The 14,726-nt window shown below is 45.3% G+C and overlaps 1 protein-coding gene across 2 annotated transcripts in view; it reads right to left on the reverse strand.

Annotated features, from left to right (window-relative positions):
* HIBCH (3-hydroxyisobutyryl-CoA hydrolase) overlaps positions 1–14,726 on the reverse strand; it is a 127,040-nt gene that overhangs the window by 4,837 nt on the left and 107,477 nt on the right. For both annotated transcript variants that reach the window (XM_088464544.1, XM_088464542.1), the window contains one exon: positions 12,009–12,128. In XM_088464544.1, the coding sequence (XP_088320670.1) occupies positions 12,009–12,128 (120 nt within the window). The remainder of the gene's footprint in view (positions 1–12,008; positions 12,129–14,726) is intronic.

Consider the following 14,726-nt stretch of genomic DNA (forward strand, 5'->3'; position numbering starts at 1 on the left):
GAACTATAATTTTTTTTATTTCACCCATGTAGTATATTTACCATAGATACAGTAATATATTTACCATAGATACAGTAATATATTTACCATAGATACAGTAGTATATTTACCATAGATACAGTAATATATTATCCATAGATACATTAGGTTTATTCACGTCTGCTTTTGCCTAGGGCAGGGGTTGTTAACTCCAATCCTCCAGTACCACAAACAGGCCATGTTTAGTAGTTTTCCTTAGTCACGTACAGGTGAGATAATCTATGTTGCTAGGACAGTAATTATCCCATCTGCTTCCACAAAACCTGAGGGTTGAGGTTGAGAACCTCCGGCCTAGAGTCCTTCTTGGTTACAGATATATTTCAGAGTAAGATAATGTGCACAGAATATAACCGGATACCATGAATATAATAGGTTTTAAAAAAACACAAAGCAAAATAAAGAGTCTGGAGATGATTGCTACACACTTATTTTCTTCAACATACTATAACATTAGCTTAGGGCCTGATTCAGAGCCGCTCGTAAGCGGCCGCTCGTTCGTTCTGACCGATGTTCGCACATCTGCGCATGCGTACGGATTGTAATACACATGCGCGAACCAGTCAGTGCGGCCGAAAATCGTTTGTTCGCTATATAGCGAATGCCTGCTATTTTGAGTGACAGGAGGAGGCGTATGTGGGTGGTAACAGGGGAAGGTGCTTGAAAACGGGGAGTGGAATTAAGAACGCAGGCGTGCTTAAAGGTCATAACGGGCGTTTTATGGGTGTGCATAATTAAAACAGCAGCGTCATTGACCACGTCACCTGGTTGTTTTATAGTCAGAACTGCTCGCAATATAGTGGTTGAAAAAACCAACCACAAGAATTGCGAGCAGTTCATACGCTGTTCGATGTACTCGATAATCTATTAAATAGCGGACATGACGTATGGTGCGAGCGGCCACGGGGCGTTTTTTTAAAAAAATTACGACCGCAAGTTTTGTTTGCTCGTTCAGACTTAGAGGCGTGAACAGACCGCAAAGAGCGAACGGTTCATTTGAATAGCCAGCCCTTTTTCCAGAACGAACGACCGCAAATAGCGACCGGCTCTGAATCAGGCCCTTAGTGTAAGCGCACGCTTCAACATACTATAACATTAGATTAGTGTAAGCGTACGCTTCAACATACTATAACATTATCTTAGTGTAAGCGCACGCTTCGACATACTATAACATTAGCTTAGTGTAAGTGCACGCTTCAACATACTATAACATTAGCTTAGTGTAAGCGCACGCTTCAACATACTATAACATTAGCTTAGTGTAAGCGCACGCTTCAACATACTATAACATTAGCTTAGTGTAAGCGCACGCTTCAACATACTATAACATTAGCTTAGTGTAAGCGCACGCTTCAACATACTATAACATTAGCTTAGTGTAAGCGCACGCTTCAACATACTATAACATTAGCTTAGTGTAAGCGTATGCTTCAACATACTATAACATTAGCTTAGTGTAAGCTTCAACATACTATAACATTAGCTTAGTGTAAGCGCACACTTCAACATACTATAACATTAGCTTAGTGTAAGCGCACGCTTCAACATACTATAACATTAGCTTAGTGTAAACACACGCTTCAACATACTATAACATTAGCTTAGTGTAAGCGTACGCTTCAACATACTATAACATTAGCTTAGTGTAAGCTTCAACATACTATAACATTAGCTTAGTGTAAGCTTCAACATACTATAACATTAGCTTAGTGTAAGCTTCAACATACTATAGCATTTGCTTAGTGTAAGCGCACGCTTCAACATACTATAACATTAGCTTAGTGTAAGCTTCAACATACTATAACATTAGCTTAGTGTAAGCTTCAACATACTATAACATTAGCTTAGTGTAAGCTTCAACATACTATAACATTAGCTTAGTGTAAGCTTCAACATACTATAACATTAGCTTAGTGTAAGCTTCAACATACTATAACATTAGCTTAGTGTAAGCTTCAACATACTATAACATTAGCTTAGTGTAAGCTTCAACATACTATAACATTAGCTTAGTGTAAGCTTCAACATACTATAACATTAGCTTAGTGTAAGCTTCAACATACTATAACATTAGCTTAGTGTAAACACACGCTTCAACATACTATAACATTAGCTTAGTGTAAACACACGCTTGAATATACTATAACATTAGCTTAGTGTAAACACACGCTTCAACATACTATAACATTAGATTAGTGTAAACACACGCTTCAACATACTATAACATTAGCTTAGTGTAAACACACGCTTCAACATACTACAACATTAGATTAGTGTAAACACACGCTTCAATATACTATAACATTAGCTTAGTGTAAGCGCACGCTTCAACATACTATAACATTAGCTTAGTGTAAGCTTCAACATACTATAACATTAGCTTAGTGTAAGCTTCAACATACTATAACATTAGCTTAGTGTAAGCTTCAACATACTATAACATTAGCTTAGTGTAAGCTTCAACATACTATAACATTAGCTTAGTGTAAGCTTCAACATACTATAACATTAGCTTAGTGTAAACACACGCTTCAACATACTATAACATTAGCTTAGTGTAAACACACGCTTGAATATACTATAACATTAGCTTAGTGTAAACACACGCTTCAACATACTATAACATTAGATTAGTGTAAACACACGCTTCAACATACTATAACATTAGCTTAGTGTAAACACACGCTTCAACATACTACAACATTAGATTAGTGTAAACACACGCTTCAATATACTATAACATTAGCTTAGTGTAAGCGTGCGCTTCAACATACTATAACATTAGCTTAGTGTAAGTGCACGCTTCAACATACTATAACATTAGCTTAGTTTAAGTGCACGCTTCAACATACTATAACATTAGCTTAGTGTAAGCGCACGCTTCAACATACTATAACATTAGCTTAGTTTAAGTGCACGCTTCAACATATTATAACATTAGCTTAGTGTAAGCGCACACTTCAACATACTATAACATTAGCTTAGTGAATGTGCGCGCTTCAACATACTATAACATTAGCTTAGTGTAAGCGCACGCTTCAATATACTATAACATTAGCTTAGTGTAAGCGCACACTTCAACATACTATAACATTAGCTTAGTGAATGTGCGCGCTTCAACATACTATAACATTAGCTTAGTGTAAGCGCACGCTTCAATATACTATAACATTAGCTTAATGTACGCGCACGCTTCAACATACTATAACATTAGTTTAGTGTAAGCGCACGCTTCAATATACTATAACATTAGCTTAATGTACGCGCACGCTTCAACATACTACAGTGTATAACATTAGCTTAGTGTAAGCGCACGCTTCAATATACTATAACATTAGCTTAATGTACGCGCACGCTTCAACATACTACAGTGTATAACATTAGCTTAGAGCTCACACAATATTGTAGTGAGAAAAAAAAATAAACAATAATTATTCCCATAGAAAGCGGATTACAGGGAAAATGTGAAATTGGTCGTTATTTCCACAGCGACACATGTAGTCATGAAAGGGTTACTCCCCGGGAAAATTGCATTTATGTAATGAAAGGTGTCAGAGCTCTGATCCTGATCACCTGCTTCCAGTAACACCGTCTGGTCCCTGTTGTCTCTTCTCAGAAGGTCATCCATCTTCTCTGAGGACATTAATTCCCTCACGGCCGCAGCCCAACAGAAGAAGCAGCGGTTATCGGACCTCCATTACCTTTGTGCTACGTAATTCCCACTTATGCTCCCTATACAAGGCTGCCTGACACTGCAATGACAAGGACCATCAGAGGTGAGGCTGCCCGTTACCTGAAGGGATACGGACATATCTGTGTGACTGCGGCCTACATGGAATAAAGAAGATTCTCCATGTTAGCCCTCCTATGGCTGTCTATGGTGACTATTTCCCTATGTGTATTTATCTGTACATGTCCCTATCAGGATTACTATTAAGCACTGTAGCAATAAACACAACACATACTGTATATCGTGTTCCTGTACTCTTTTGGTTGGCACAAGCTAACATAAGCGATGTTTAGTTCCAGAAACGTTCTGTGGTGACACAACAGAGGACTCCGAGGGACCTTGCACATAATCAGACTGTCCCCTTACACTGCGAACAGCTGAAGTCCAATTTGTCAGACTGGAGAGGGAGCGGCTTACACAGTGATCACACTAATGGGTAGAGATTCTTCAGAGCATCGTACACTTAGCCGCAATACGCCATGTATCGCGAGTGAGCTGTCACGTCCCGTGCAACTCGGCTTGGACTGAGCATCTTTTCCGCCCGAAAATGTATCTTAGTCGCAAACGGATGCTACAAACCACATGTATCTCGGTGTGTGACTGAGTCTATATATGAAGCACAACAGAAGTTGGCGTGGTTAATAGCCGCGGCATCGTAGCGCCTCCTATACAGATTCAGACTCAGTCGCAACGCAGGTGTACAAGTGTCGCATGTCAAATTAATCAGCGCAGTTTTGTGAAGTGGATTGTCGCATCTGTTTGCGACGAATACCCCTTTCACATCGCAAATGCCGGGTCGCACCCAGGATTTGTACACGTGTCGATCCCGGGTGCGACCCAGCTGAGACCCCTTTCAGACTGGCGGCCCGACCCGGCAATAATGCAGGATCGATGACGTCACCACCAACACTGTTGAGCAATTGGAGAGGAGATCATCTCAAAACGCCGGATTTCCTATGCAGTGATCGGGTCCCGGGGTCACCTCGACCCGAGTTACCCGTTCATACTGCACCACGAGCCGGGTTGAACCCGTGTTCAACCCCCCTCGTTACCAGAGTTGAAATGCCGGGTCACTCGACCTGGGTTATTTCAACTGGGCCCTTTCACACTGCGCAGTAACCCGGGTTGCTGTGCGTTCATGTGCGGTAATCCGGGTTATTTGCTGGCAGTGTTAAAGGGGCATAAGATGCATTATCGGGAGTAAAAGACGCTCGGCGCAAGCTGAGTTAGGCGGGACCTGTGGAAAGGGACTGTGTGGCAAGACTGCAGCAATAGTACATAAGGACACATAACCAACAGTAAACAAATAAGGGATGAGGCAATAGCAAAAGGTAGGGGAAACAGGCAAACAATAAAAATACAGAGGCAACCCCAGGACAAAACACAATAGAAGCAAAACAGGCTTATCTGAGAGCAGGACAGGACCAGAGCAGGTTCTTCTATCTATTTCTTGAGCTCCCGGCTGGTGTTAGGCTTCATACAGAAGGAACCCAATGAAAACACTTCTGTACTAATTGACAAGCGATAACCTGCAGAGTGACTGCCCAGCTTCCTGATTACTAGTCACAGAGGACCTAGGGGCTAACAACTGCAACAAGTGCACCACTGAGGGCCCCCCCATTCCTCAGAGGCAATATACAGATGTGTCCTTATACTGTACACCGCTGCTTAAGTCGTGGCATCTCCCGGGTGACGCAGCTGCGCATCTTTCCCGCTCAATTGTGAGTCTTATTCGCATAAATAAAACAAATGGTAAAGACTACATTGCTAGCGTACACTGATCAATGTGATGTGCGACATTTGTACGTCTGTGTGCGACTGTGTCTGACTCTGTGTATGAAAGGCTCCGATGAGAGCACTCTTTGCCCGCCATGTTCTGTTGCACCTCATCTGCGACTGTGTGCGTGTTATAGCTAATTCCTGTGGGGTTAAAGTCGCAGCCTGGCGTCTCCGGTACACTGCGAGCGGCTTTTTGCTGATTCTGCAATGCGTATAAGGTACAAAATTTATGAGACATACGGTACGCTGCTCCTCTTGGAGCGTCTCAGCGTACACATCGGCACGGGATGTAGTCGGCGTGCGGGATGCAGACTGTCTAAATACCCGAAGGTAAGTATCGGGGTGTTATGTCAGGGTTAGGCATTAAGGGGAGGGTTAGGCACCAGGGAGGGAGGGTTAGGTTTAGGGTGCGGGGAGGTTAGGCTTAGGCACTAGAAGGGGGGTGGGGGGGGTTAGGCACTGGGGAGGGAGTGTTAGGTTTAGGGTGCGGGGAGGTTAGGCTTAGGCACTAGAAGGGGGGTGGGGGGGGGTTAGGCACTGGGGAGAGTGTGTTAGGTTTAGGTTGCGGGGAGGTTAGGCTTAGGCACTAGGGGGGAGGTTAGGGTTAAGCACTGGGGAGGGAGGGTTTGGTTTAGGGTGCAGGGAGGGGGAGGTTAGGTTTAGGCACTAGAAGGGGGATGGAGGGGTTAGGCACCAGGGAGGGAGGGTTAGGTTTAGGGTGCGGGGAGGTTAGGCTTAGGCACTAGAAGGGGGGTGGGAGGGGTTAGGCACTGGGGAGAGTGTGTTAGGTTTAGGTTGCGGGGAGGTTAGGCTTAGGCACTAGGGGGGAGGTTAGGGTTAAGCACCGGGGAGGGAGGGTTTGGTTTAGGGTGCAGGGAGGGGGAGGTTAGGTTTAGGCACTAGAAGGGGGATGGAGGGGTTAGGCACCAGGGAGGGAGGGTTAGGTTTAGGGTGCGGGGAGGTTAGGCTTAGGCACTAGAAGGGGGGTGGGAGGGGTTAGGCACTGGGGAGAGTGTGTTAGGTTTAGGTTGCGGGGAGGTTAGGCTTAGGCACTAGGGGGGAGAGGTTAGGGTTAAGCACCGGGGAGGGAGTGTTAGGTTTAGGGTGCAGGGAGGGGGAGGTTAGGTTTAGGCACTAGAAGGGGGGTGGGGGGGGGTTAGGCACTGAGAAGGGAGTGTTAGGTTTAGGGTGCGGGGAGGTTAGGCTTAGGCACTAGAAGGGGGGTGGGGGGGTTAGGCACTGGGGAGAGGGTGTTAGGTTTAGGTTGCGGGGAGGTTAGGCTTAGGCACTAGGGGGGAGAGGTTAGCGTTAAGCACCGGGGAGGGACGGTAAGGATTAGGGTGCAGGGAGGGGGAGGTTAGGCTTAGGCACTAGGGGGGAGGTTAGGGTTAAGCACCGGGGAGGGAGGGTTTGGTTTAGAGTGCAGGGAGGGGGAGGTTAGGTTTAGGCACTAGAAGGGGGACACGTTGAACATTAACGATTAGAAGACTCGATACATCGTACTGTAAGGGCTATGGACATACATTACACATTTACAGGAAACGTTTATACACATAATATATTATAAAATAGTTCAGAAAGGGATAGAAATAATTAAGGGAAGAACTGATAAAGAAGGAAATTAGCTGACAGTAATAATACTGACCCCACACTGAAATACTAACCCCACACTGTAATAATACTGACCCCACACTGTAATACTAACCCCACACTGTAATACTAACCCCACACTGTAATAATACTAACCCCACACTGAAATACTAACCCCACACTGTAATAATACTGACCCCACACTGAAATACTAACCCCACACTGTAATACTAACCCCACACTGTAATAATACTGACCCCACACTGAAATACTAACCCCACACTGAAATACTAACCCCACACTGTAATAATACTAACCCCACACTGTAATAATACTAACCCCACACTGTAATAATACTGACCCCACACTGTAATACTAACCCCACACTGTAATACTAACCCCACACTGTAATAATACTAACCCCACACTGAAATACTAACCCCACACTGTAATAATACTGACCCCACACTGAAATACTAACCCCACACTGTAATACTAACCCCACACTGTAATAATACTGACCCCACACTGAAATACTAACCCCACACTGAAATACTAACCCCACACTGTAATAATACTAACCCCACACTGTAATAATACTAACCCCACACTGTAATAATACTGACCCCACACTGTAATACTAACCCCACACTGTAATACTAACCCCACACTGTAATAATACTAACCCCACACTGTAATTCTAACCCCACACTGTAATAATACTAACCCCACACTGTAATACTAACCCCACACTGTAACCAAAGTCAGTGCATTGTGAATACATATTGGAAGACTCTCCATAAGGAGAAATACCTAAGTAACACTGAGCAATATAAACCTAGGTTAAACACAGTGCTACACTGATGAATGCTGATATATATATATATATATATGTATACAAAGGACCTGATTCCGAGATTTACGCCATTGAGTGATTGCTTGCCATTACCCATGCCGCACTGCGCAGCAACTGTATTGCGATTACGCTCGTACATGGTGTTCATTCGCAAAGTAAGTGGTCACCCCTCTGCAGGTGACATTTTGGTGTCACCCGCCGCGGGGTAACACCACAGTGCCGATTCCTCCTCAGTGACAGGATCCGGGTGCTGCACTGTAGCGTTACATGCAGCACTCAGCTCCTGACACAGCGAGGGAGCCGGCACCGCAAAACAAACTGGTCCCCGGGGGGGCAGTCCACATCTCCGGCACCCCCAGAGTGACAAACACGGGGGTTTCGGGTCGCTAGGCCACGCCCTCACCCGCGCGGACACGACTTTGCTGCGTGCACTACAGGGCAGCCCACCCCTACCTGCCCCGGGTGTCAGAATAGGTAGGGACGCCACTGCACGTGGTCAGACAGATGAGAAGGCAGCGGTGGGCCTCCATTAGCATATTGTAGCAACTGAGATCCGTAAGAGATTGCAGCTGCGATTGCTTTAACTTAGATCTCGGAATCAGACCCAAAGTTTCTCTTCATTCTAGTTTCCCGACTTCCGATGTGCAATCTTGTAATAATGACAATTCAGTAGACCACAGTATACCTGCTGCCACCGGCTGTGTATATTGCTGGACTTCCTCACCGGCAATGTTATTCCGCTGGCTAAGGAGAGGGAACCTACACACAGCGCTGGGGATTTCACCACTGCTCCAAGAGAAGCCCCAGATTACAACATTTCAACTGAATTTGTACCTGCTGTAAAGCGATAGGAACGGATCCACCGATGATAAATAGATCTCAGAGATGACTTGATTATACCAACACAGGAACGTGGAGATACAGTCAGCCGGTATATGGGTAATTATATTAACACAGGAACGTGGAGGTACAGTCATCTGGTATATGAGCAATTATACCAACACAGGAATGTGGAGGTACAGTCAGCCCATATATGGGTAATTATACCAACACAGGAACGTGAAGGTACAGTCAGCCGGTATATGGGTAATTATACCAACACAGGAACGTGGAGGTACAGTCAGCCGGTATATGGGTAATTATACCAACACAGGAACGTGGAGGTACAGTCAGCCGGTATATGGGTAATTATACCAACACAGGAACGTGGAGGTACAGTCAGCCGGTATATGGGTAATTATACCAACACAGGAACGTGGAGGTACAGTCAGCCGGTATATGGGTAATTATACCAACACAGGAACGTGGAGGTACAGTCAGCCGGTATATGGGTAATTATACCAACACAGGAACGTGGAGGTACAGTCAGCCGGTATATGGGTAATTATACCAACACAGGAACATGGAGGTACAGTCAGCCGGTATATGGGTAATTATACCAACACAGGAACGTGGAGGTACAGTCAGCCGGTATATGGGTAATTATACCAACACAGGAACGTGGAGGTACAGTCAGCCGGTATATGGGTAATTATACCAACACAGGAACGTGGAGGTACAGTCAGCCGGTATATGGGTAATTATACCAACACAGGAACGTGGAGGTACAGTCAGCCGGTATATGGGTAATTATACCAACACAGGAACGTGGAGGTACAGTCAGCCGGTATATGGGTAATTATACCAACACAGGAACGTGGAGGTACAGTCAGCCGGTATATGGGTAATTATACCAACACAGGAACGTGGAGGTACAGTCAGCCGGTATATGGGTAATTATACCAACACAGGAACGTGGAGGTACAGTCAGCCGGTATATGGGTAATTATACCAACACAGGAACGTGGAGGTACAGTCAGCCGGTATATGGGTAATTATACCAACACAGGAACGTGGAGGTACAGTCAGCCGGTATATGGGTAATTATACCAACACAGGAACGTGGAGGTACAGTCAGCCGGTATATGGGTAATTATACCAACACAGGAACGTGGAGGTACAGTCAGCCGGTATATGGGTAATTATACCAACACAGGAACGTGGAGGTACAGTCAGCCGGTATATGGGTAATTATACCAACACAGGAACGTGGAGGTACAGTCAGCCCATATTGTGTATCCTATCTCTGCTTAGAGACTACCAGCCAGATGTACAGTTGCACTTAAAGTGGTGACAATTGTGGGCGCTCTCTGTGCTGGGAAATAAAGGTAGGTCTCCGCTTGTATCCAGTGCCAGGTGCCTCTATGCAGCCGTCCCCATCCATCCGCTGGGGAAAACCATCAGCACAAATTTGCCTGTAACATTGCCCTACTCCTTTATGAGTAAGATGATCAGTATTCCATCTATATAGCTATTTTACATCATTAAAACCCAACTGAATGAATCAATGTTTCTATCCCTGATTAGGTCTGGTAATTGCAGTAACACTGTGGAATCATTATTACGCTTCATGCTGTAAGGCTTCAAGTTCACTCTAATTCTACCCTTCATTATAAATTATTTTCTGCCTTTAATAATATTAGTGATGAAGCCCCTTGTAATGACACATTGCTATAAGCTGCTGCTCGCTTTGCTGATTATAATTACTGTGACCTGGTATACGGAGTGTAATGCCTATGAGTAATAAATATTCACTATACTTAGTATTATATGCGTTTTATTGTTTCACACATTGAATTGAAGGGAGCTATAGAACCATGTATCTGATGCGGATTGTAGCCGGTTATACACCGGAGGAGGTGGGTGACCCCGCAGAAACGTCACTGCGCTACACTTTGATTGAGTCTCTGATCCTGGCGATCCTCCTTTATCCACTGGAACGTCATACCCAACAATTTGGATCCACCACATGAATAATAGTGAACGGTACATCAGCGGAGTAACCGATAATTATACACAGGCAGTGCCGGTCTCCATGCATGTATCCACATATTGTGTATGGTGCATTAATCCTAATATATGCCGTATAATTACATTGCTTCTGGAATTGTCTGGAAACGGGATCCCGGCAGTCAGAACACCGTTAGCAGCATCCAGACGTTCAAAATCCTGTTGGATTTTGGTAAGAATTCTAACCTAAATCCTAACCCAAACCCTAACAACCCGTCCCGTAGCCTATCCCTAACCGCCCCCTACCGCAGTCTGACCCTAACCCTCACCGTCGGGATTGTGACTGCTGGTATTGTGACCGTCGGCATTCTGACTACATCTCGTCTGGACTTCCTACTAACACTCGGCACACCTGAGGTGCTAAAAGCGGACTTGTGACACTTGGGGGTCTATTTACTAAGCTGTGTTAGGAGATAAAGTGAACAGTGATAAGGTACCAGCCAATCAGCTCCTAACTGTCATTTTTCAAACACAGCCTGTGACATGGCAGTTAGGAGCTGATTGGTTGGTACCTTATCACCGTTCACTTTATCTCCTAACACAGCTTAGTAAATAGACCCCTAAATGTTAGAAAAACGACATTGTGGGACTATTACAGTTTCGGATTTTTACCAATGGCCATGTATAGTACCCTGTTGGAAGGTGCAATGTTTTAGTGAGCCTGTGGCTGCTCCCTTTATTTTGGACTGAACCAACATATGTTTATTATTGCCCTGTATGACAGCTACATGTGTGTATTGCGGTTTATATAACTAACGCCATAAGGGTTTGTTTTTTTTTTTTTTTGAGTATCTTAGTTTTACATCACAGCTCAAGTACAGCTGGCAAATCAATTGCTCAGAGTAGGCTTCAATCTGTAATAGGTCCGATAACAGGACTGATAATCACAGACCATTATACAGTGAATAGACATCAATAACTTTCGCATAAAATGGAAAATAACATCAGCAAGCGGCCACGTTATTGCCTCACTGCTCCTTTCGCAGGCTCAGGATATTGCCGTACAGATGTACATAGGAATTTGGCACTTCGTGGCTTATTTCCAACACTATTGCAGTTTAACATTTTAAAGAAACACCTCCATGTAATATCGAAGTAATGTTTATTGTTCAATAAAGTTATTCTCACCATGCAGGCCTGGCTTAGCCTGTACTCCATGGCCAGGACGTCCTGTAACGTCAGGGAGGAGCCGCTTTCCAGCTGTCTGAAGGTCATCTTCAAAGACGTCGGAGACATTTTTGAAAGGATCTATTGTAATAAAATGAGACTCAATGTGATATTGAGAAATAATAAAAGTACTACGGTTCAGTTTCTTACGGGCCAACGATCACCAGCGTCTATGACCGATAGTTATAATACGGCAATAGGAAAAAAAAAAAACACGCTAAACAAGCCTGGCCGCGCATTTATTGCCTTGTTAGAACTATTGGTACAAGCAGCCTATAATCGCCAGCTTGGGGAAACCGCGCCTCGGTAAATACTGTATACCCCTGGGTGTGCATTAGACAGCAACATAAGAAATAGAAACATATCAGCGCAAATATCATATTACAGCATAAACACAGGAACAGCACGACACGTTACTGCTCAGTACTAGAGAACTCCCATTTCATCTAAGTGACAATTAAACCAATGATTTCCAAATGTACATTTCTCCTGACAGGGAATGAAAGACATGCCCTGTATTACAGCAGCCATTACACATGACGGAGAAACCCCGGTATGCCGCATTACAGCATTATCCAGACAGATACAAAGATTCATTTACATAACTTTGCGCTGGTTCTCTTGGGGACAAGGATGTAGGAGTACAGTACCGCATTTAGGACCTGAATCAGGGGGTATGTAGTTACCGGTGGCCGGCTAGGGATATAAGATATAGCGTTCCCGCTAGGCTGTTTTAGCGGGGCGCGGTGCCCTGCCCTCCTTCTGGAGCGCCCAAGCCCTCCTTCTGGAGCGCCCAAGCGCCCCACCCTTACCGCGCAGCACCCTGTGTCCTGCAGGTGGGGAAATGTGCGGTGACCCGGTCACCACCGGTGAATAGACGCCGGGCGCATGCGCCCGGCATCTATTCTTCCTTTCGGCAGCGCTTGGGGGCTGCCCAGCGTGTCCGTAAGCGGCGGGCACGACACCAAGAGTGACGAAAAGGGGACGCGTCTTATAGACACGCCCCCTTTTTCATGGCCATGCCCCCTTTTCGGGTGCGTGTGCGGAAGTGCCCTCTTTGGCTCGACGCCTATCATAATCCCGACGCCGAAATCCAGGACGACGCAGGCCCGAACGAGGTAAGTCTGGGGAGCCTGTCCTCTTAGCCGCGAGGGGAGGGGGGAGGTTAGTTTTAGGGCACCCTGGGGAGACTTGGGGTTAGGCACACCCCATTTAGAGTTAGGTGCCACCGGTAGGAGGTTAGTGTTAGGCACCCCCCCGGGAGGGTTATGTTTAGGGTGTGAGTAGGGGGGGGGGGGGGGTTAGGGTTAGGCACTAGTGGGGGGGGGGAGGTTAGGGTTAGGCACTAGGGGGGGGTTAGGCACTAGGGGGGGAGGGTTAGGATTAGGGGGGGGAGAGGGGAGGGTTAGGTTACTTACCTGCCGATGTCGGGATTTCCTCCCTTCGGCCTGACGCTGTCGGGATTTCAATCCCATTCCGATTCAGGGGTGTACGCACCATACCAACAAGATTTCAGCGAGATTGCTGCTAAATTTAATGTGGCAATCAGTTATAAGGCCCTAGAATTGATTTGCGCTTAAATTTTAGCGGCAATCTCACTGGAATTCCACCAGTGCTGTGCAAACCGCCACCTAAGGCCCGATTCAGAAATGGACGCAGTTCAGCCATGTATTTCTACTGTGCACGTGCAAATAGTCCAGGAACCCTTTACTGCGCACGCGTGAACCCAAGTGTCCAATGCCATACGCAATTCCGTTCGTTATCACTAACACTTGAGAAGGGGTTTGTGATACCTGAGCGTATCAGGGTGGAGACTGGGAGGTGACCTAAAGTGACCGCAAAAAGAGGCGATGTTGCGTCGATGTGGGAGTGTTTACAATTTCCATTTCAAATGCACAAACCACGCAGCCTAAAAGTGGGCGTCTCAGAGCTAGTACAGCCCATCGCACAATGGAGCACAAAAGGAAAGCGCAGATTAGCATTTGCGTATTTCCGTAACCGCTATTGCTATTGGAGGCATTATATTATTTATAATGCAACACATTGATTATAATAAGTTATTACGATATCTGTATATAAAAGTTTTAGCGATTTGTCACTTCCAACAGTTTGCCCTTCAAAATTAAAAATGTGCCCTCATCAGCACCCTGCCCTAAAATATCCTAGATTTAATCGTACTATACTGTACACTAGCCACCACATCGGGAATACTACTATACTGTACACTAGCCACCACATTGGGAATACTACTACACTGTACACTAGCCACCACATTGGGAATACTACTACACTGTACACTAGCCACCTCATTGGGAACACTACTATACTGTACACTAGCCACCACATTGGGAATACTACTATACTGTACACTAGCCACCACATTGGGAATACTACTACACTGTACAGTAGCCACCTCATTGGGAACACTATTATACTGTACACTAGCCACCACATTGGGAACACTACTACACTGTACACTAGCCACCTCATTGGGAACACTATTATACTGTACACTAGCACCACATTGGGAACACTACTATACTGTACATTAGCCACCACGTTGGAAACACTACTACACTGTACACTAGCCACCACATTGGGAACACTACTACACTGTACACTAGCCACCTCATTGGGAACACTATTATACTGTACACTAGCCACCACATTGGGAACACT

This window comes from Taudactylus pleione, unplaced genomic scaffold (genome assembly GCF_031769625.1).
Source record: "Taudactylus pleione unplaced genomic scaffold, aTauple2 ptg001683l, whole genome shotgun sequence".
NCBI classification, from domain to species: domain Eukaryota; kingdom Metazoa; phylum Chordata; class Amphibia; order Anura; family Myobatrachidae; genus Taudactylus; species Taudactylus pleione.